The sequence below is a fragment of the Dendropsophus ebraccatus genome, chromosome 15, assembly GCF_027789765.1.
Source record: "Dendropsophus ebraccatus isolate aDenEbr1 chromosome 15, aDenEbr1.pat, whole genome shotgun sequence".
Taxonomy (NCBI): Eukaryota; Metazoa; Chordata; class Amphibia; order Anura; family Hylidae; genus Dendropsophus; species Dendropsophus ebraccatus.
In genome coordinates, this window is record NC_091468.1 from 68,779,668 (window position 1) to 68,804,190 (window position 24,523).

The 24,523-nt window shown below is 44.1% G+C and overlaps 1 protein-coding gene across 3 annotated transcripts; it reads right to left on the bottom strand.

The window, feature by feature from the left end:
• Positions 1-867: 867 nt before the first annotated feature.
• Positions 868-23,543, bottom strand: LOC138774079 (presenilin-2-like). Of its 3 annotated transcripts, none has more exons than XM_069954639.1 (11): positions 23,451-23,543; positions 19,402-19,543; positions 17,110-17,339; positions 16,305-16,446; positions 10,472-10,539; positions 9,461-9,681; positions 8,238-8,336; positions 5,454-5,525; positions 3,587-3,688; positions 2,971-3,089; positions 868-2,498 (listed from the first exon to the last, which is right to left on the bottom strand). In XM_069954639.1, the coding sequence occupies exons 2-11, from the start codon at positions 19,528-19,530 to the stop codon at positions 2,343-2,345; spliced, it is 1,338 nt and encodes a 445-aa protein (XP_069810740.1). In that variant the 5' UTR covers positions 19,531-19,543; positions 23,451-23,543; the 3' UTR covers positions 868-2,342. The 3 variants fall into 3 exon arrangements, with proteins under 3 accessions (XP_069810740.1, XP_069810738.1, XP_069810739.1); XM_069954637.1 differs by having other exon boundaries at positions 3,587-3,694; positions 23,451-23,542; XM_069954638.1 differs by lacking the exon at positions 23,451-23,543 and adding an exon at positions 21,682-22,013 and having other exon boundaries at positions 3,587-3,694.
• Between the last annotated feature and the right edge of the window lie 980 nt (positions 23,544-24,523).

Here is a 24,523-nt window from a genome sequence, read left to right on the forward strand (position 1 = left end):
CTCCTGGTGTCTTCCTTGCTTCACCCCGCAGCCGCAACTTCAGATCCGGTCTGTGAAGTAACAAGCTGCTTGGCCAGCACGGGACCACCACAGGCTGTGATTAGCTGAGTGGTCTAACTTCAGAGACAGGCTCTGAAGTTGCAGCGGGGAGAAGCAAGGAAGACACTGTGAGAGGTAAGATATATACTTTATTTTCCTTTTAAAGCAAGGGCTGAAGACATTGCTAAATAAAATAAATATATATATAGATAGTCGAGATGTGTAATAGATATGGACCTGCTGTGTATTTCACTTACAGCATGCTCCAATTTCTGTATGGATTTGATTCTGCTACATGTGGAGAGATATTGGAGACATCAGTCCCATGCACTGTACCCTAAACTACCATAGATTTCAGGTAGAGCCAGCACATCATAATGTACAGTTTTCTGCTTCAGGGTGTAAATAAAATGAGGCAACTATAACACTGGCCCAATCTGCCACAGTGAAATGTGCAGAAGATGCTAATCAGGATAAGCCTCATGCATAGCAGCCTATGTCCTGTAGTATGGAGGACACACCTGTATTCTATCTGTAACATTCCCTTATGGAATCAGATTTTCCTCTAAATTCACTGAAATCATTACTCTTCCCCCCCCCCCCTTTTTGTGGATTCCTACTCAATATCCCATTGCCTTTTATTATGGTCACATACATATGGCTCAGCTGAAATGCAGTGACACTTTTAGTGAGAGGTGACATGGATGGAAAGGAAATGGCTTTACTTTACAAATATATCATATTTCTGTGAGTTCATTTCTGGATCTCGCTAAGACTTGTGGCCACTGACTGCAGGTAAAATATATATATAAAATAGAAGTATATTATTCTTTAGAACACGCTCACGGGTATTGGTGGAAATGGACGGACCCTTCTTCATACCAGAAAAAAAATTAATATAAAATTTATAAGATTTTTTTCTTTTTCGAGGAATGTTTCTCTTTGCCATGGTTGGTTAAGGAATTATTACTATTTTTTTTAATGTGTTATGTTTGGATTAACTGGAGTTTTAAAGTGTAGCTGCGCATAAAGTAGTGCTTTTATTGCAAAGTTCCTTCATGGATAATACTTAAAGGGAAACTCCCAGCAATCCCATAATAATAAAGCATATAGGTGCACTCACCCATCCCCCACCCATTGTTTGACACTATTTCCACTTGTCTACGCTGCTCCTAGATCGAAACTTTTACAAATAATCCCAGATTTACATCATGGCACCTGGCCAGGAAACCACACCTCCCAGCATGCATTGCACCTCAGAGCCAAATGCCAGATACCCGCCCATGTAATATCTGCCCACTACTGGCTTGATCTGCTTCTGCTTTGAACAGTAAACACAGTATGAATATATCTAATCATCTACATAGATAAATTATAGATAAAAGAGATGAAACAACAGTGTCTCCTTTCCCCAATGCTGCTCAGTAGAGGCTGTTGTTTCCCCGCCCTTGGCCAGGTGATCACTATATGATATCAGTGGTGGGTGGGGTTACAGATGAGGTGTTACAGCTTGCCTGGGTACAAAAGAGACAGTGACCATGTGACCTCTGTCTCAGAAGGGAGGGGGGGAGACAGAGTGGAGCAGGCAGTGAGGATTTTCAGCAGCTTCAGGGTGAGAGTCAGGATGTGCTGCAGACAAACAGACCAATTCATGTAATAGAGATCTATTATACATAAGCTTAGATTATGGGTGGGGATTGAACAGAGTTAAATCCTATTTACTCGGAGTTCCTCCTTTAATAGCCTAGACAACCAGATCATAATTGACACAAACTATGGGAGTTATAGTCTGCTAAAAGAAAAACCTACTGGTCTCTCCTCCATCATGTACTGTACCCCACAGGAGGTAATTCAGTGTTATTCAGAATTAGAAAAAGAAAAATACAAGATTGGTTTCTGAAGCTTATGTAAGGTTAGTAAACAAGAACTAAAATAATGCACATACTTCATATTTCCTTCATAGTCAGTACTTCAACAGAAATATCACATAAAAATACTTGTAGTGCACCTGTCGCTTTAATAAACATTTGACATATCCGAGAAACACTAGAACGAGTGGAGAGAGAAGCCCACGGCGGGGCACTTCTCTCCCAGCTCTTTGTCTAGAGGACCAAGTTGGCTCCGTACATTTGCACTTCTTCTCCTGGCCCTATCTACAACATTATCAAAAGTTTTTTAAAGCGACAGCACACATTTAATGTCCTTCTAAAAAGATTTTGTTTCTGCAATTGCCGAATGGTGGGTAGAGCACCCCCGCCATCTGTAAAACGTCCAGCAGTCCGAGGTTGTGTAGGCATTGCCCATCAGATATACATCTGGTGGGAGGCCAGAGTGTCCATGAAAGGCCGCACAATGTTATCTGTAGAGAAGTAGAACACCAGGCCAAACGTGATTGAGATGGGGAGAGCTGGGAGAGCTTTTTTGAAAACTGCTAGAAGCAATAAAGTCAGACACAACCCCTGTAAAACAAAAATAATACCATGAATGATCTTCAGAGGTAGGCCAATACTACTGAACAGTGTCAAAGGAAACGAAGATGAATCTAAACTGCTGACATGTCCCTATTGTGCACAGATGAGGATGATGCCATGTCTCTTACCTTCCTCCTCAGTGCCATTCCTCTGCTGTTAGCAGTGTGATCCTCGGTCTGGAGCACTGTTAGGAGCATTGCCCCGCCCCCAGAGCACTGAGCCAGTCCACTCCTAATGATATTCAATGCAGTGGATGGGACCGTGTGATGGGGGTGGGGCAATGCTCCTAACTATGCTCCGGGCAGAGGATTACACTGCTAACTGCTAGCAGACATACCTTCATCCTCAGCTCCCCGTGCACTATAGGGAGATATCAGCAGGTTAAATCTGTCTAACCTGCTGATAGTTCCCCTTTCACATTAGTTATTCTTTGCATATCGGGATATTAAGGGTTACTTACTATTAAAATGGCAACAAAACAGGCCAGCGTAGTATTCCAGTCTCCACTCGCTGTCGCTGCAGCTTTTCCTACTAGCACACTGTAAAATATGAAATCTCCAAGACCAAGCTTCACTCCCCCTGTGAAGAAACAAAGAAACGATGGACCATGTAATAGCCATTCAGTTCCAGTCCAATTGTTGGAGTGATGCCAGATTATAGAGGGTCCGTATCCTTCCGTGCTCTACTAATATAACATGACCATCATTTAGTTTCTAGGACTAGAATTCTGGGCCCAGTGTATTGGAGGAGCGGGTCACCAGGCCCCCTGATGTGGCAGGCCCCATAGCGGTCGCTATAGCTGCTACAGTGATAGGTACGCTCCCGTTACATCAGCTACTCCCAAATTTTAAAAACTAGATTCCCAATACTAAATGACTTTTTTGCTTGAGCATAAATCCCAACACCTCAATTCATTACATTATACAAGTTAACAGCCAATCTAATGGTTGTGGGTTTAGTATTTCCCGTACTGGAACAGCTGGAGCAGATGAGGACAGATACAGGATGTTTCCTCTCGGTCTATTCAGATCACTCATGGAATTCTGTAACATCAGTTTGCACACTTTCACACTTACTTTCCTCGTCTCCGTCATCTGACACTGCGCTCCTACTGCTAGATGGCTGAACTTGATGTCCTGAAGCTTCTGTGTCCTCTTGTGATATGTGGTTATCACCTTCTGATGCTTCAAAGAAGAAAAATTAAAATGGGGGTTTCAAAAAGGGAAATATAGATCTGTATCTGCTGGCTTAAAGGGAAAGTCTCATCAGAAAATGTTGTATTGTTAAAATCAGGGCTCTCCTGTGCCATGCGCCGCTCTGGTAAGGCAGGAGCCGGCGAGCACAGCATCCTCCTGTGTCTATGAATGCGACGGCTGCCAGGCACAGGAGGATGCAGTGCATGCTGGCTCCTTCCCCACCATTGCAGTGCACGCTATGATGTCATTTATAGTGCGCCGCCTGCAGGAGAAGAGCGGCACAGACTAGGGAAAGGACATGGGCAGCGTGGGAGGAAAGGTGAGTGGGATGTTTATTTTTTTTATTGGGTACATACACTGGGGGGTTAACTAGACTTCCAGGGACATGACTGGGGGGTTCACTATGGTTACCAGGGGTATAACTGGGGGGTTAAATAGCCTACCATTGACATCACTAGGGGGTTAACTAGGACTACCAGGGGCATCACTGTGGGGGTTCACTATGGTTACCAGGGACATCATTGGGGGGTAAACTACAGCTACCATGGACATCGCTGGAAGATAGATTACCAGGATCATCAATAAGGGGTTAACTAAAGCTACCATGGGCATCACTGGGGGTTAACTACAATAGAAGGGGCATTAGGGGAACAATACTTTGCCTTGCTCTGGCGCTGCCAACCCATGCTGCTTCACTGCCGCACACACAGTATAACTTTGAGTGCATTTATTAATGCCCGAATGGCCGTCGACAAGGAAAAGTTTTCCCACCCCTGGTTTAAATAATGTTTTTATGTGAAAAATATTTTTTAAAGAATTTTTGTAATTTTTCTATCTATATTATACAACAATCCTGATAGCTTGCAGTTTTCATTGTCACCACCGGGGCTAAAACTAAGCTGAGACTTCCTGTTGTGTCTGCGGTGATAAGAGGAGGCTGCCGATCGCTACGGGTAACACTCGGACCGATCAAAACTTTTGACATATTTCTATGATGAGTGTTCGGACCTGTACCGATCGGGAGAAGGAGCAGAATCAGGGAGAGGACCGCGCTGCAGCATCTACACTCTCCACTCTGAGTTAGCAAAAAAAAGAGTCAGACTTATAATGTAAGTCTATGGAGCCCAACTCTTTTTTTCTAACGCAAAGCGAGGAGATGACGGGCTGCAGCGCCTCTTCTTCCGGGATTGTTTCAGGTGTGAACATTCAGATCCAGACGGATCAAAACTTTTGACATGTCCTTATGATATGGAATTGTTTTTTGTAACTACAGTTACACTTCAAACCCTTATCATGCAGCGCCCCTCATTCACTCTTATGGGCATCATAGAAAAAGCTATGGTATAACCCTAACAAATATTTTCTATTAAGACTATAAACACTAACAGTAAGAAGCATTTGAAAAACATTAAAAAAAAATTATATATATTATATTTATATTTCCACCCCCACATATTTATATACTTAAGGTCAACAGTGCACATAAAGTGGTTTGTGTGTCTGAAGAACCACACATATTCTTGTAAGCTCTCCTGTAACTCATTTCTATTTGTACGTGCATTTAGAACATTTGCTATTTGTGAAGAGGAGTGTGAAATCCGGGAACATCATGTGTCTATAAACTGATGGCAAACACTGGCTCGGAAAAAGAAGTCCCCTGCAAAACACCAACCTGAACGACGTGTGTGAGTCAGGCCTTATTGCTGCTCTACATAGAGACATTTCATAGCTACTTATGGACACTTACCTCCAGAAGGTCGATTTACTCTGTGATTTGTATTTTCAGAATCGGCCATACCCACGATCCACACCATGGCAGCTGAAATTAAAATATGACATTTCTACAAAAGTTCTCTTTCAACAAAATACGATTACTTTTTTTTTTTTTTTTTTACATAAAACAATATTAGCTTTTCAAATTGTAAAAATGTTCTGATTCAGTATTTTACAAAAAGAAACAAAAAACACCACGACAACATGTCAGATTCCAGTCCTAGGGTTCATGCACACAACATGATTGTGCTCGATTCGGCAGTGGATTTGCTGCCCATTGATTTTGATGGGTAGCAGAATCTGCAGCAAACCTACAGGTTTTACACTCCATGGGTCGGGTGCAGAGCACACAAGCTATGGACTGTAAGGAGTTCAGTGGCCTCACCAATAACCTTCTGCTTGGGCCGCACTGTAAGCAGGGGTGATAGCGCCTGATCTACTGCAAGCTGAAATGCCTCCAGGCCCCCTTCCCAAACATGATCCTTCTTTAGGCTGCGTTCACACTACGTATATTTCAGTCAGTATATTTCAGTCAGTATTGCAACCAAAACCAGGAGTGGATTAAAAACACAGAAAGGATCTGTTCACACAATGCTGAAATTGAGTGGATGGCCGCCATATAACAGTAAATAACGGCCATTATTTCAATACAACAGCCGTTGTTCTAAAATAACAGCAAATATTTGCCATTAAATGGCGGCCATCCACTCAATTTCAACATTGTGTGAACAGAGCCTTTCTGTTTTTTTAATCCACTCCTGGTTTTGGTTGCAATACTGACTGAAATATACTGACTGAAATATACATATACTGACTGAAATATACGTAGTGTGAACGCAGCCTTAACCTGCTTGGAGCTCAGTTTGCAGCTGACAGTAAAGCATAAGGAGGAAGGAGGTGTTACAGCTTGTAGCAGATCAGGACCTTGGGAAAGACTCTGACACTTTGATTAGGAGAATAAAAACTTGAAAGCACAGCTGGATTTATTAAAGGTACCATGTGTCTCCTTGACCCATCAGCTATCTAACAGTGTCAGCAGTTTGGAACGTAAATTGCAGCTGACAGATTCACTTTAAAGTGTCCCTGTCGGCATAACTATCAAAATCTAAAATCAGCAGGGGATGTGATATTAAGCAAGTTTGCAATTTATATTCATCATTATTTTTTTTTGTTCTCATGCTTTATAACAAAACCATACTTGTATCCAGGTCCAGTCTCCTGAAGGCAGCTATATAACAGCTATACTTACTGTATCCAGGTCCAGTCTCCTGAAGGCAGCTATATAACAGCTATACTTACTGTATCCAGGTCCAGTCTCCTGAAGGCAGCTATATAACAGCTATACTTACTGTATCCAGGTCCAGTCTCCTGAAGGCTGCTATATAACAGCTATACTTACTGTATCCAGGTCCAGTCTCCTGAAGGCAGCTATATAACAGCTATACTTACTGTATCCAGGTCCAGTCTCCTGAAGGCAGCTATATAACAGCTATACTTACTGTATCCAGGTCCAGTCTCCTGAAGGCTGCTATATAACAGCTATACTTACTGTATCCAGGTCCAGTCTCCTGAAGGCAGCTATATAACAGCTATACTTACTGTATCCAGGCCCAGTCTCCTGAAGGCTGCTATATAACAGCTATACTTACTGTATCCAGGTCCAGTCTCCTGAAGGCTGCTATATAACGGCTATACTTACTGTATCCAGGTCCAGTCTCCTGAAGGCTACTATATAACAGCTATACTTACTGTATCCCGGTCCAGTCTCCTGAAGGCAGCTATATAACAGCTATACTTACTGTATCCAGGTCCAGTCTCCTGAAGGCAGCTATATAACAGCTATACTTACTGTATCCAGGTCCAGTCTCCTGAAGGCAGCTATATAACAGCTATACTTACTGTATCCCGGTCCAGTCGCCTGAAGGCTACTATATAACAGCTATACTTACTGTATCCAGGTCCAGTCTCCTGAAGGCAGCTATATAACAGCTATACTTACTGTATCCCGGTCCAGTCGCCTGAAGGCTACTATATAACAGCTATACTTACTGTGTCCAGGTCCAGTCGCCTGAAGGCTACTATATAACAGCTATACTTACTGTATCCCGGTCCAGTCTCCTGAAGGCAGCTATATAACAGCTATACTTACTGTATCCAGGTCCAGTCTCCTGAAGGCAGCTATATAACAGCTATACTTACTGTATCCAGGTCCAGTCTCCTGAAGGCAGCTATATAACAGCTATACTTACTGTATCCCGGTCCAGTCGCCTGAAGGCTACTATATAACAGCTATACTTACTGTATCCAGGTCCAGTCTCCTGAAGGCAGCTATATAACAGCTATACTTACTGTATCCCGGTCCAGTCGCCTGAAGGCTACTATATAACAGCTATACTTACTGTGTCCAGGTCCAGTCGCCTGAAGGCTACTATATAACAGCTATACTTACTGTATCCAGGTCCAGTCTCCTGAAGGCTGCTATATAACATCTATACTTACTGTGTCCAGGTCCAGTCTCCTGAAGGCTGCTATATAACAGCTATACTTACTTGTATCCAGGTCCAGTCTCCTGAAGGCTGCCATATAACAGCTATACTTTACAAACATGCTTTCTATTATATCCCCTGCTGATTTAAATTTTGTTATAATGACAGGGACACTTTAAGGCTGCTGTCGCACACTGCTGTTTTCGTATTGTCTTCCATTGTAATCGGACACTGGATGTGCAAAATGATAATGCAATATGTAATATACTTACAGGAATATATAAGTGCTGGAAATATAGGTTCATTTCTCTCCTGTGCAGTTTCCACTAACATCCTCAAAGGGCCATTTGGACACAATACAGCCAGCAAGTCTGTCAGACACAACACAGTCATGAAAGTTTCAGGTTTGTTAAGAGAACAACTTAAGTTCTGTACAATATTACATCTGTTCCATTATGAGAAAAAAAACTTTAGGAACCTGAGATCCCAATATACCTAGAAGTTATGGACACATGGAATTCGCAAAATATTTTACACTGCAACATTTGCAATAAATCTGCTGCGATACTCAGGAACTGTCCAGAGCAGCAGCAATTCCCCATAGAAAACCTCTCCTGCTCTGGACAGTTCCCGACATGGACAGAGGTGGCAGCAGAGAGCACTGTGTCAGACTGGACAGAATACACCACTTCATGCAGGACATACAGCAGCTAATAAGTACTGGAGATTTTTAAATAATTTTTATGTAATTTACAAATCTATATAACTTTCTGAAACCAGTTGATTTGAAAGAAAAAGATTTTCACTGGAGTACCCCTTTAATGAATCTTTGCCTCCTATGAAATTATTTAGATTAGAAATGTCAGTGTGACTGGCACATGGATAAACACATCCAAAAAGAAAAAAAAAAAAGAATGCACTCACCCGTATAAATAGTCCTTTATTAGATTCCTTGGATACAATCCATAAAATTTCAACGATTAGGACACTGGTACCTTCAGTGTGCATGACAGCTGTTTCGTGCAATTACAGCACTTCCTCTGACGTCAGAGGAAGTGCTGTAATTGCACAAAACAGCTGTCTTGCACACTGAAGGTGGCGGCTTCCTAATTGTTGAAATGTTATGGATTGTATCCAAGGAATCTAATAAAGCACAATTTGAACGGGGGAGTGCATTCTCTTTTTTCTTCTTTTTGGATGTATTTATGGTCGTTTGCCTTTAAGAGTCAGCACCTCCATAGTCTGCATTCCCGACATCCCTGCCCTCTAATCGTTATCTCCTGCGGCTGTAACGCCCACCGCTTACTCCACATGAGTTACATGGATAAATACAGATATCCAGTCACACATGGGCCATAACTTAGTTACAAAGTAGCCTGATCTGCCCTTTGACCTTATGTATACAGTACCTGGTTATTGGGTGATCAGTGACTCATCAGGCATAAGTCATACAGCAATACATTACATAGCATAGCATGTGGAATGAGATACTTACCATAAACAGATATGGCTCCTAGAATGACCCACGCGGACCACTCTGGCAAATACTTGATGAATACAAGAGCCATAAGAGCACTGATCATGATGAGATACGCCTGCTGCAGCTGTAGAGGTCCTTTCCAGTGAATGCAGATCATTCCCACTGCCCCAAAATTCCAGATGACCATGAACAAGGTTGGATAGTCCATCGCCACATTGTACGTCTTGAAAACTTCACTATCAAAGTAGATAAGACGGGTGTTAAAGTAGATGATTAGTGTTCGTGGGGGGTCTATAGATAGAGCAGCATATAAAGACTATTTGGCTACGTCTGTGTACTGCTGAACTGACAAAGGCAAGTGAGGGGCATTTATTGGTCACCCTGGGAGAGCAGGGAGGGACCCATACCATCCCGAGATAGAGCCGCCTCATACTTGCCCCCTCCTGCCAGTTTCATCACCGTAAAGTCACAGTCGCTCCTCTGCACACTCATTATGCAAATAAGCAGAGATGAGTGAGGAGCAGCGATTTCCTATGGGCATCAGACTCCCTGGCTGGCTTTATCTGCAACATTGTAGCTTCTTTGTAATGCTGGAAGGGTTAATCGGAGGTAAAGGTGCTAATGAACTCGCTGTGATTAATCCTCCCAGCATTATAAAGAAGCTACAATGTTGCAGATACAGCCTGCCAGGGACTTGGTTGCATCAGCTGTCTCAGAAGTGAGGGGGAAGGAGGGGGAGACAGAGCGAAAAGCTCACACACAGATTTTTGTGTCTTCAGCAGAAAGCAGCAGCTGAGAACTGGGAGAAGGAGACTGAATAGATAATGACAAGTATGGAAGGAATTGTTAGTCTCACCATGGGCAGGAACATATCAAAATGTAATGTTTTAGTGGAATACCCCTTTAAGGCTTTAAATGATACAGCAGGTAAGTTTCAGCTATGTTTTATAAAAAATCTGCTACTAAAGCCATGTAATAGGTGGAAGAAAACTCATCTAATAATCTCAAATGTGAACATGTACTTACCAAAGATACATGTATGTGAACATAAAAAGTAGCATCAACGATGAAAGAATGAGCCATCCGTGAATGAACTGAAAAATAAACAGAAATAAATTCTGGATATAGGGAGCATTTAACCAATGTATAGGCCATGAATCTCACGTAAGGGCAATCAATCACATGTATGGGCGATCAATCTCACGTATGGGCGATCAATCTCACGTATGGGCGATCAATCTCACGTATGGGCGATCAATCTCATGTATGGGCGATCAATCTCACGTATGGGCGATCAATCTCATGTATGGGCGATCAATCTCACGTATGGGCGATCAATCTCACGTATGGGCGATCAATCTCACGTATGGGCGATCAATCTCATGTATGGGCGATCAATCTCACGTATGGGCAATCAATCTCATGTATGGGCGATCAATCTCATGTATGGGCGATCAATCTCATGTATGGGCGATCAATCTCATGTATGGGCGATCAATCTCATGTATGGGCGATCAATCTCATGTATGGGCGATCAATCTCATGTATGGGCATCCAACTGCTCTATGCTGAGGACACAGCTATAGGACGTGGATGTTTGGCAACCGCTCTTAACATGACCCATAATCCTAATCCTCCTATCACCCATAGTCTACTATCCACAACCCAATTTCCCACCTATCTGACAATTTAGATAAAAGTGCAACAGTCAAACAGATAGAGAGGTTTTACTATCTTGTGAATGAAAGGGTTAAAGGGGTTATCCAGGATACTAATTTCTTGCAAAAACAGTGCCACCCCTGTCCTCAGGTTGTGTGTGGTATTACAGTTTAGCTCCATTTACTTCAATGGAACTCAGCTGCAAACCGCACCCATACTGAGGACAGGAGAGGCGGTGCTTCTGGAAAAAGTAGCCATGTTTTTCTAAGCCTGGATAACTTCTTTACAGGGGTTGTTAAAAAAAAAATTCTTTTAGATCAACTGGTCCTAGAAAGTTATATAGATTTACTTCTGTAAAAAATTCTCCAGTATTCCAGTACTTATCAGCTGCTGTATGTCCTGCAGGAAGTGGTGTATTCTCTCCAGGCTGACACAGTACTCTCTGCTGCCACCTCTGTCCATGTCAGGAACTGTCCAGATTAGTAGTAAATCCCCATAGAAAACCTCTCCTGCTCTCCACACTGGAAATAATGCACCACTTCCTGCAGGACATACAGCAGCTGATAAGTACTGGAAGACCATAGAAGTAAATTACAAATCTCTGGCACCAACTGATTTGAAAGAAAACTAATTTGGTGAACAACCCCTTCGAGCAAGAAGAGAACACTGTTATAATCAGAGCACCCAAAGCTTTAAAGTGATAGCATTTTTTTCGGACAAGGTCTTATGCTCTCAATACAGTCACATTTTGAGACCACAACCTCTGCCGTGCACACAGCTTTTAGAACAATCATTATATTCACTGCACAGCTGTCACTCCATTTCTTTGCTGTCGGAGTTCCACCGCACTTTTCTTACTAACTCTCCCCAACTGTGGTGACAAGTGTATGACAAACTCCCAGAGATCTGTGCAGCTGTCCTGGCCGCTTTATATAGCTCAGTGCTACACGAGACAGGAAAAGAGCCCAGAGGGAGCAGAAATAGACTGTTCAGACCGTGCAGAATCACTGGAAACCTATAAAGCCTGAAGGATACGCAGAGCACAACATTAGATCTTGGCTACTTAGAGGCTAAAAATCTGTGACCCTCTCCAGTTAGCGCAGGTAAACACTACGGATGAGCAAAGACTTGGATCCGTCCGAACCAGAACGTGCAGCATGTGATTACTGGTGGCGGAAGAAGTGTGATGCAGCCCTGAGGCTGCCTGGAAACATGGATACAGCCAAAGGCCACAGGCTGTATACAGGATTTCCAGGACTCCCTAAGGCTGCATCCAACTTTGATTACTGGCGGCTAACAAATGCTGCACGCTCTGGTTCGGACGGATCCAAGTGTGCGCAATCTTCACTCATATGTAGTGAACACCACTGCATATATTAAAGCGGTGACCTATATGAGTTTTCACAAGGTTTCTATTCAATCAATAAACTTAAAGCGGCACTATCAGCAGGTTCGGGCCAGTGAACCTGCTGATATGAGCCAGCCGCTATTTACCTCCAGATTCCAGGGCTGTACTTCATATTCCTGAGGGGTCCGGTAGAGCCGTGTTTTCCGCTAATTGCTAATCTGCTAATGAGCGGTCCCGGAGTATTTGGGGTGTTCCCCATGCTCCTGGAGCACCCGCTCGGCCGCCCTAGCCTGCCCCCTCCCAACTTTACATATTCATATATGCATAGCTAGGCCGCTTGTTACGGGGCATGTGCAGGAAGCAGCCAGTTACAAGCGGCCTAGCTATGCATATATGAATATGTAAAGTGGGGAGGGGGCAGGCTAGGGCGGTCGAGCAGGTGCTTCGGGAGCATGAGGAACCCCCCCCCCTCCAAATACTCTGGGACCGCTCATTAGCATATTAGCAATTAGCGGAAAACACAGCTATACCGGACCCCTCAGGAATATGAAGTACAGCCCTGGAATCTGGAGGTAAATAGCAGGTGGCTCATATCAGCAGGTTCACTGCCCAGTTGATAGCTGTAATGTCCGGACAGCCCATAGAGGATAGTGGCAGTCTGCTGCTGCTGCCGCTCCTCTTCCACTGAGCAACGGCAGCAGATCGCTGCTGTCAGTCATTTGTCTTTCAACGTGTTGAAAACAAACGACTGCAATGATCAGCCGACATCATTCATGTCAGCTGATCATTGCCTTCTATCACACAGAACGATAATTGGCTGAATACGGCCGATAATCCTTCAGTGTAATAGGGCCTAAAGCTGAGACTTCCTGTTGTGTCTGTGGTGATAAGAGGAGGCTGCTGCATTGCAGCATCATGTGACACCAGTAGATAGAGGAGACAATAGCAGCTCCCTGTGGAATGACCTCTTCACAGGTCACAGAGCACGCTCAGTAATGTTTCACATTCACCTCAAGGAGACAGAGTCTGTCTACTGTAGTCTATGTCCATGAGGCTTGCTGTAAAGCATGTCACTAAATGCTGTTAATAACAGCCCAGGCAATATGGCCGCCCCCATAACAACATACTAATAGTGAAATAGAAAAATATTTCAGTCATAAAATAGAAACATTAGAATAAAATAACAAGTTTTAGTATCTGACTATAATCAGTAAAAGAAGATTTAGGCGACACATTCCAATTGAATCGTGAAGACACAGACATAGGATTATCTACAACATGCGTGTAATATACTCTGGGTGCAGAGCTATATCTCCTATATAGTAGTTTCCATACATGTGCAAAGAACAAGGGTCAGTGGAGTATTTCATGATATATGTTACTCTGCCCACATTCATCCCAGTACATAGCAATAGCGATTAGAGAGGAGGAACCGGGTTCGAGTTCCAAGTCGATCCGAACCCAAATGTTCGGCATTTGATTAGCGGTGGCTGCTGAACTTGGATAAAGCTCTAAGGTTGTCTGGAAAACATGGATACAGCCAATGACTATATCCATGATTTCCACATAGCCTTAGGGCTTTATCCAACTTCAGCAGCCACCGCTAATCAAATGCCGAACGATTGTGTTTTCCATGAAAAGTCGCACTTCTTCACCACCATACGCTGTGAAATGAATAGAAAATAGAGACAAGACATTGACAAGGTTAGAAATAATGATTTGTATGTGAAATAACATTGTTCTTACATCACACTTTGCTTCCGTCCCAGAATCCTCCTTTTGCAGCAATTCCAGCATTGCACACCTTTGGCATTCTAGCTATTAATCTGTTGGGGTAAGCTGGAGAAATTGCCCCCCACGCTTCTAGAAGCAGCTCCCACAAGTTGGATTGGTTGGATGGGCACTTCTGGCGTACCATACGGTCCAGCTGCTCCCACAATGGGGTGGTGATCTGGTGACTGCGCTGGCCACTCCATTACCTATGATAGAATACCAGCTGCTGCTTCTGCTGGAAATAGTTCTTGCACAATTTGGAGGTGTTTAGGGTCATTGTCCTGTTGTAGGATGAAATTGGCTCCAACCAAGCGCTGCCCACTGGGTATGGCATGGCGGTGCAGAGTGATAGCCTTCCTTATTCACAATCCCTTTTACCCTGTACAAATCTCCCACCTTACCAGCACCAACCCCAGACCATCACATGACCTCCACCATGCTAACAGATGGCGTCAGGCATTCTTCCAGCATCTTCTCATTTCTTCTGCGTCTCACAAACGTTCTTCTTTGTCATCCAAATACCTCAAACTTGGATTCATCCGTCCACAACACTTTTTCCCGTCTTCCTCTGTCCAATGTCTGTGTTCTTTTGCCCATCTTAATCTTTTCTTTTATTGGCCAGTCTCAGATATGGCTTTTTCTTTGCCACTCTGCCCTGAAGCCCAAAATCCTGCAGCCTCCCCTTTACTGTAGATGGTGACACTGGTGTTTTGCGGGTACTATTTAATGAAGATGCGGGAAGTTGGGGACCTGTGAGGCGTCTGTTTCTCAAACTAGAGACTCTAATGTGCTTATCTTCTTGCTTAGTTGTGCAACGCGGCCTCCCACTTCTTTTTCTACTCTGGTTAGAGCCTGTTTGTGCTGTCCTCTGAAGGGAGTAGTACACACCGTTGTAGGAAATCTTCAATTTCTTAGCAATTTCTCGCATGGAATAGCCTTCATTTCTAAGAACAAGAATAGACTGTCGAGTTTCAGGTGAAAGTTCTCTTTTTCTGGCCATTTTGAGCATTTAATTGACCCCACAAATGTGATGCTCCAGAAACACAATCTGCTCAAAGGAAGGTCAGTTTTGTAGCTTCTGTAACCAGCTAGACTGTTTTCAGATGTGTGAACATGATTGCACAAGGGTTTTCTAATCATCAATTAGCCTTCTGAGCCAATGAGCAAACACATTGTACCATTAGAAGACTGGAGTGATAGTTGCTGGAAATGGGCCTCTATACACCTATGTAGATATTGCACCAAAAACCAGACATTTGCAGCTAGAATAGTCATTTACCACATTAGCAATGTATAGAGGGGATTTGTTTAAAGTTAGGATTAGTTTAAAGTTATCTTTATTGAAAAGTACAGTGCTTTTCCTTCAAAAATAAGGACATTTCAATGTGACCCCAAACTTTTGAACGGTAGCATATATATATATATATATATAATCTCGTTAGCGATGTCCGTGCAGTCCTTGTCTGTAGTTTAAATAATAAAGTATTAACTTACCATGTCATCCAGTGTCCTCGGGCCTTCCCTGGTCTCTGCAGCTGCAACTCTGCCTTCTGTTCCTGTCTCTGCACCGACAGGCTGCTCAGCCAATCACTGGTTGCAGTCCTATCTCGGCCAGTGATTGGCTGAGCGGCCTGTCAGTGCAGAGACGAGAACAGACAGCAGAGACAGCAGAGATCGATGGTTGCTGAAAAACTTCAGAATCTCCGTCAGGTCGCCGTATTATCTCCGCCGTGTGAGGGGCAGAGCAAGTTGCAGGTGTCAGAGTATGGAAAAAACAGATACGGTAGAGTTGCGCTGTGCCCAGAAAAAAAACACACCTCTTTGTCACACGTCTGGTTGCCCTTGTATCCTACCAGTATTGCTGCACCTCCTGATAGTTTCATCGGCTGATCGTTCTCTCTATTACATGGAGCGATAATCTGGCCTCAAAATAAAAATAAACTTTTTTTCTTGCAAAAACAAAGCTGAAAACTTTGAGCTTCTTTCAGTCATTTGTTGCATCTATAAGCCTATTCTTTTGCATTTTTTTTTTGTTTATTTACTAGAGTGCAATTTGAAAACTCGTCCTTTTTTGCTTACCTTGTAGCATCGATACTTGTATAGCAACACCAAGAATATAGTCATGACGAGAATAACACTAATCATGATAATTGTGTTCAGCACAGAGTTTAGAAGTCTTTCACCCACAGACGTGGTGTCCTCAGAAAAAGGGGTGTAAATTCTACAAAGGAAAAGAACATTGACAAATAGTTACAATGAAGCCCTAAGAGCAGAATAAAGATGTAATGAAAGTTATAGGTCTACTTAGTACTCGGAGTGCACAAGGGTGTAAGTACCTTCTGCAGCCCTGATCACAGGCATATAAATATCCAGGATAGCCCACGTGGTTAAAGGGGTAGTTTTCTTTTAAATCAACTGGTGGTAGAAAGTGCTAGAGATGTGTAATTTACTTCTATTAAATATTCCCAGTCTTCCAGTACTTATCAGATGCTGCATGTCCTGAAGGATGTGGTGTATTCTTTCTGGTCTGCAGAGCAGAAAAGGTTTTCTATGAGGATTTGCTGCTGCTCTGGACAGTTCCTGACATGCAGCAGAGAGCACTGTGTCAGACTAGAAAAAAAGACACCGCTTCCTGTAGGACATGCAGCAGCTGATAAGTACTGGAAGACTGGAGACTTTTAAACAGAAGTAAATTACAAATCTACAAAACTTTCTGACACCAGTTAATATGAAAAAAAAAACAAAACACTGATATCAGTAAGTTTACTGTTTTTATGTTTAACGTAAAAACGCTAGTTAAACAGTAGGCCATTTTCTGATGACACATTCCCTTTAAGAGGGCCGTTGTTTATGTGATAAATTAGTGAAAGAAGTGTCTACTTACAGCTGTCCGTTCTTCTCAGTGTAGAAGCTGACCGATTTGATAGTTGCAACCACCACCACCATACAGAGCGTTACCGGCACGAAGAGCATTATAACGTGTTTAGCCCCATATTTAAGTGTCAGCTCTTCTTCATCACTGTCCCCTGGAACCTCTCTCACTGAGGCCGCTGCTCCTGAGGGCTCGCCATTTAATGAATCTCCCAGCTCCTGAGCGCCATCGCTGTATACCTTCTGTTGGATAAAGAATAATCAAATCAAAAGCCTGACAAGAACACATACACAGCTTAGCTTCAGACTTAAAGAAGAACTATCACAAGAGTCAATGAGGAGTTGTACCTCATCATTTGTGTCGCACTCTGGCCGCCCCACCACTGGTTCCTCCTCAATCTTCATAAATAATCAATGCTACCCGGCCTCCTGCTCCCTCAGCTGTCAGTATCCGCCAACAGAGGACTGAGCTGCAATCAGATATAGTTGACTCTCCTTGCCTGTGTAGGAGCTGTGGTTTAGGGGTAAATCACCTGTCTAGAGACCAACACCAGTTCTTTCTTTGGTTCGATTCCCCAGATAGAAATGAAATAGTTATTTTTTCCTCTTTTTTCCTCTTTTCTAATTATTGTATCTTATTTAATGATACAATAAAGAATTCCCAATCAGGTCCAAATTAGTTTAGCTTTTTAAATACAATGATGAGACAAATAAAAATTAAATAACTATGTAATTATTTTTTTATTTTACTCATCATTGTTTAAAAAAAAACTAATTTAAAAACTAATCTGAACCTAATTGAGAATTCTTTGCACTATTGGTCTCTAGACAGGGGAGTAACCCCTAGACCACAGGTCCAACACAGGCCAGGATTTTTTACTGTATCCGATTTCAGATCAGTCCTCTGTTGGCAGATACTGAATGGCAGCTGAGGGAGGAGGAGGCCGGGCAGCATTGATTTATTCATGTAAAAAGATGGAGAAGGAAGCAGTGGTGAGGTTCGCCAGAGTGTGGAACAAACACTGGGCCACAACTCCTCATTGACTCTTCAGTACAGGTGGAGAAACGAGATTGTAGATAATCCACTGCACGGACAAATTACCAGGGCCCGGGAGCTGACAAGATTCCCTTAAATGTATACTAGAATTATACTATCCAAATTGGCACTTGTAACTTTAAAACAAAACCTTTGGATCCAAGGAGTTACTTAAAGAGTATGTACCACCCGGTACATCCTCTTTAACCTGAACCCACGGATCGATCGACGCCGTCACGGGGAAGCCGATACCGCCGCCCGATTCCAGAGCACAGCGCCGTTCTATCCAGTGGTACCGGCCGATGCTGAAGCACTGGAGGTCTGCCGGCCCGCCCCCAGTGGGAGGGAATTCCCTCCCCTGTATGACACGGCTCCATTCATTCTAAGCGAGCCGTGTCATACAGGGGAGGGAATTCCCACCCACTGGCGGCGGCCCGGCCACCTCCAGTGCTTGAGCACCGGCCAGGACCGTTGGATCGAACGGCGCCGTGCACGGGAACCGGGCGGCAGTCCGAAAGACGGCTTCCCCGTGCCGGCGCCAATCGATTTGTGGGTTCAGGTTAAAGAGGATGTACCGGGTGGTACATCCTCTTTAAATAAAACTTAAAGGGGTTATTCAGCGCTACAAAAACATGGCCACTTCCTTCCAGAGACAGCACCGCACTTGTCTTTAGTTTGGGTGCAGGTTTTGTAACTCAGTTCCATTGAAGTGAATGGAGCCTAATTGCAAACCACCCCTGACCTGGAGACAAGAGCGGTGCTGTCTCTGGAAGAAAGTGGCCATGTTTCTGTAGTGCTCGATAACCCCTTTAAGCTGGTGGCAGCATGAAAATTAAAAACAAACAAAAAAGAAACAGTCACCCACTTCAGGCACTTGGAGCCCACTTGATCCCCGCAACTTTGTCTACTGCCTACTTCCAAAACAAGTTTTTCAATCAGCCAATCAGCAGGCGTGGCAGGACGCCACTGTAGTCAGTGACTGGCAAAGTGGGTGGTCACTGCAGTGAAGAGCTCATCTCAGATGTAGGAAATGGATAGAGCAGCAGGGGTTCAGATGGTGTCACAGTGGGGAGGGGGTGACATCGTTAGGCGAGCATGTGTTATGCCTTAATTATATAATATTTTAGAGAATCTGGATAACGCCTTAACTGGTTTATTTATGCTACACGTAACGTTGGGAGACTTATCAGGTAGAAGAGATAAAACCCAAACTTAAACATAAGATAAAACTATCGACATGTATTCTCATGTATGAAAGTGATGCCTGACCCTGTCCGCCGAAGCCTGAGGTCCATCCTGGTAAGAGGGAAGCGGGGGGCTCTCGGAGGCGATCAGGGACGTTTTCTCATTACACTCCTCCTCTTCTTCACTGTCTGAGCTGTTCATGAATGTAATCATAATTCCCAGTCACCTACCATGGGGAAACAAAAAAACAGACATCAGTGTTTTTGACTTTAACCCCTTAAAGACCGGGCTAATTTTCATTTTTGCGTTTTCCTCCTTGTGTAAATAAGGCCATAGCAGTTGCAGTTTTACACCTACAGACCCACATGAGCCCTTATTTTTTGTGTCACTAATTGTACGTTGCTATGGCAGGCTGAATTTTTGCATAAAATATGTTGCGAAACCAGAAAAAAATTATATGCGCAGTGAAATTGAAAAAAAAAAAAACGAAATTCTTTTTCTTTAGGAGGGCTTTGTTCTTACGCCGTTTGTCCTATGAAAAAACTGACTTGTTATATATGTTCCTCAAGTCGGTACGATTAAAACGATATGTAACATGTATACATTTTATATTAATTGATGGCTCGTAAAAAATTTAAACCTTTTACAGAAAATTAACGTTCCTTAAAATCTCTCTATTCCCAGGCTTATAGCGCTTTTATCCTTTGGTCTATGAGGCTGTCTGATGTGTCATTTTTTGCGCCATGATCTGTACTTTCTATCGGTACCTTGATTGCGCATATGCGACTTTTTGATCACTTTTTATTACAATTTTTCTGAATTTGATTCGACCAAAAATGCGCAATTTTGCAGTTTGGAAATTTTTGGCGCTTACGCCGTTTACCGTGAGCGATCATGAATAGAGATGAGTGAACCGGGTACGCGTTCGAGTCGATCCGAACCCGATCGCTTTGACAGCTGCATTTGAATAGTTAATTAGCCGGCCGCGGCGGCTGCAGAGAGGGCTCACGCCGGGAGCCCTCTCTGTTTACCCTTAACGGCCGCATGACGGGTATACCCGTCATGCGTCGTTAAGGGGTTAAAGTGTCACTGTTTTTAAAAACTTTTTTTGCAGAAATCAATAGTACAGGTGATTTTAAGAAACTTTGCAATTGGGTTTATTAGCCGAAAAGTGCATTTTTATCATGAAAAAGCAGCTTGAAGCTCTTCCCCCTGTCTTCATGGTTCTCTTACGGAGAGGGGAGGGATGAAGGGAGATGAGGCACCAAAACAGGACAACAAAGTTATTTTACAGCTACATCACCAGGCTATCTCCTCTGATGTCAGCACTGACCTCTGAATACCGGCTTTCACACAGCTCCCACTGTGTAGTACTTTGTTCTCTGCTCTCTGCTGCCGACTAATTTCTCTCCCTACCCCCTCCCCTCTCCATAGGTTACACAGGGCTCATCTGATGTAAAAGAGTCGAGATTTCCTGATAATGAGCAGTGAATAAGAGAGAGGAGGGGGGGGGGACCTGAGGAAAGTCTTGTTGAATGCAGATAATGGCAGATTTGCCTAATAAACCCAATTACAAAGTTTCTTAAAATTGCCTGGACTATTGATTTCTGCAATAAAAAAAATAAAAAATACAACAGTGACACTTTAAGTTTTGACTTACGAGCAGATATGGACGACTCTCTATAGAGTGAACAAGTAAAAAAACTTCCAGGATAACATGGTGATGTCACTTCCTGGCTAACATGGTGATGTCACTTCCTGGATAACATGGTAATGTCACTTCCTGGATAACTTGGTGATGTCACAACCTGCTGGAGAGGATGATAGCAGGGGGACACTGAGGGACACAGGGCACTGGAGAGACACTGAGCATCCCCCTGCCATCCTCCTCTCCAGCAGCCACAGCCCGCACAGCTCTGGGAGTCGGGTTGTGACATCACCATGTTATCCAGGAAGTGACATCACCATGTTTTCCAGGAAGTGACATCACCATGTTATCCAGGAAGTGACATCACCATGTTATCCAGGAAGTGACATCACCATGTTATCCAGGAAGTGACATCACCATGTTATCCAGGAAGTGACATCACCATGTTATCCAGGAAGTGACATCACCATGTTATCCAGGAAGTGACATCACCATGTTATCCAGGAAGTGAAGCCTTGATGCAGTAGTAAGTGCAGGGAAAAAAAACACTTTATAAGTATTTCCTGTAATAAGTGTATATTGGTGATTTGTATAACTTTTAGGGGGGAAATCCAATACTGTCAATACAATTTTCGCTGGACTTCTCCTTTAAATCTTTCATTCTACCCCTCCCCAGAACCAAAAATCACCCCAGTCCGGAGTTCTTATAAACCAACCATAAAAACAAGATGTCCACGGTAGGGGTGCTGGCTGGACTTCAGCTATGTCCCCCGCCTGCACTCATCCTCCATCTCTCCCCTATTAATAAATTTTTAGTTTTTAACTAGTGATGAGGAAAGCGGATTCATTTTGCTTCCTCTCGGGGCGGTGTCCTCCCTCTGCGCGGAGCCGTCAGCCTGAGGAATATGAACACAACAAAACTAATCTGCTTCACTTCTCTATTTTTAACCAAAAATCCACATAAATCTGTAGACAAAGAATAAATACAACATGTACTGTGTGTCTACAGGAAAGCAATGAGAGCTCAGCTGTTGTATCCTACCGAGCGCCAGGATGGCCGGGCAGTTCTTATTTACACATATATATATATATTATATATATATATATATATATATATATATATATATATATATATATATATATATATATATATATATATATATATATATATATATATATATATATATATACACATACATATACGCACACACATATTACTTATACACTGCTGGGGACCGACTACAACACCGCAACCAAACACAGAACAACATCAGATTTCATCAAAACTAATGTCAACCAGACAGAGCAATGTACGCGCAGCACTAGTCTCCACAGCCGGCCACTATCAGTGCACAGTGCAGCAGTAGTCTCCACAGCCGGCCACTATCAGTGCACAGTGCAGCGGGAGTCTCCACAGCCGGCCACTATCAGTGCACAGTGCAGCACTAGTCTCCACAGCCGGCCACTATCAGTGCACAGTGCAGCACTAGTCTCCACAGCCGGCCACTATCAGTGCACAGTGCAGCGGGAGTCTCCACAGCCGGCCACTATCAGTGCACAGTGCAGCGGGAGTCTCCACAGCCGGCCACTATCAGTGCACAGTGCAGCAGTAGTCTCCATAGCCGGCCACTATCAGTGCACAGTGCAGCACTAGTCTCCACAGCCGGCCACTATCAGTGCACAGTGCAGCACTAGTCTCCACAGCCGGCCACTATCAGTGCACAGTGCAGCGGGAGTCTCCACAGCCGGCCACTATCAGTGCACAGTGCAGCGGGAGTCTCCACAGCCGGCCACTATCAGTGCACAGTGCAGCACTAGTCTCCACAGCCGGCCACTATCAGTGCACAGTGCAGCAGTAGTCTCCACAGCCGGCCACTATCAGTGCACAGTGCAGCAGTAGTCTCCATAGCCGGCCACTATCAGTGCACAGTGCAGCACTAGTCTCCACAGCCGGCCACTATCAGTGCACAGTGCAGCAGTAGTCTCCATAGCCGGCCACTATCAGTGCACAGTGCAGCAGTAGTCTCCATAGCCGGCCACTATCAGTGCACAGTGCAGCAGTAGTCTCCATAGCCGGCCACTATCAGTGCACAGTGCAGCACTAGTCTCCACAGCCGGCCACTATCAGTGCACAGTGCAGCACTAGTCTCCACAGCCGGCCACTATCAGTGCACAGTGCAGCACTAGTCTCCACAGCCGGCCACTATCAGTGCACAGTGCAGCACTAGTCTCCACAGCCGGCCACTATCAGTGCACAGTGCAGCAGTAATCTCCATAGCCGGCCACTATCAGTGCACAGTGCAGCACTAGTGTCCACAGCCGGCCACTATCAGTGCACAGTGCAGCACTAGTCTCCACAGCCGGCCACTATCAGTGCACAGTGCAGCACTAGTGTCCATAGCCGGCCACTATCAGTGCACAGTGCAGCAGAGCTCGGGCGGACACACAAGCCACAAGCTGGGGTGCGATATAGCAAGGTTTTTACCTATAAGGAGTCGCCCGCTTCCGCATTGACCCCTCTCGGCCACCGTACTCATGGGATGCGCCTCAAACCTCGATTCCGTTTCTGGTTTTGACACGTGACCCTTTAGAAGAAGTAGAATGCCAGTGTGAGCGGAGGCCTCCTGCAGACAGTAGGACCTGGGATGACCCCAGGCAGCCATTGTGGTTACCCTGCGGGCGGGTAACAGTGCTGAGGGGAGGCTGTAACATCATTTTCGGGGGCATAATCCACTCTTACGTCACTTCTATGCCCCGAGCTGTGGGGTACAAAGGACGGACATGACGCTCAAGCTCTAACAACTGTTACCCATAGCAACCAATCACAGCTCAGCTTTCATTGTTCATATTGCTGTGGTGAGATGTAAGCCGAGCTGTGATTGGTTGCTGTGGGTAACAAAGAATCTTCCTGATAAATCTGCCAGGTCCTTCATAGCTATCGTTCACACTAGTCATAGGGTGCTATTACACCGAGCGATTTTTAATGACCAACGATAAACGATCGCAAATTAGATCGTTTATCGTTAACCTGAAATTGTCACCATATTACACAGAACGATAATCGTGATGGTACGTTTACCCAGACAGATTCATCTGACATATTTGTGAAGCCAAAGCCAGTAATGGGTTTGAGAAGAGGAGAAATCTCAGTCTTTCCCTTATGACCTGTTCTCTGTGTATAGTGTGTTCCTGGCTTTGGCTGCAATAATCTGTGTAAACGCACCTTTAGCTAGGACCAGCGCACAGATTGCCGTCCACGCACGGAGGACGTGCTACAGACCGGAACGCGGAACTCCCAGTATCATTATGATGTTGGAAGCGCCAAAGGTGTAAAGCAAAGTCGGTAAAGTGTCGCTGTCACCGTAGAAAACTTAGGACATGTCAAACTTTTTGTCAGGAGCTGAGTGTTCTACTTTTTTTTTACCTATTCCCCCGCCCAATCCCTATTATTACTGCTGCACGTTGCACCTGGTACAGTCCAAGTATTATGGTGGATTCACACAACAGGTTCACAGCGGATTTCACGCTACGCATATGGCAGCAAATCCACCGCAATAC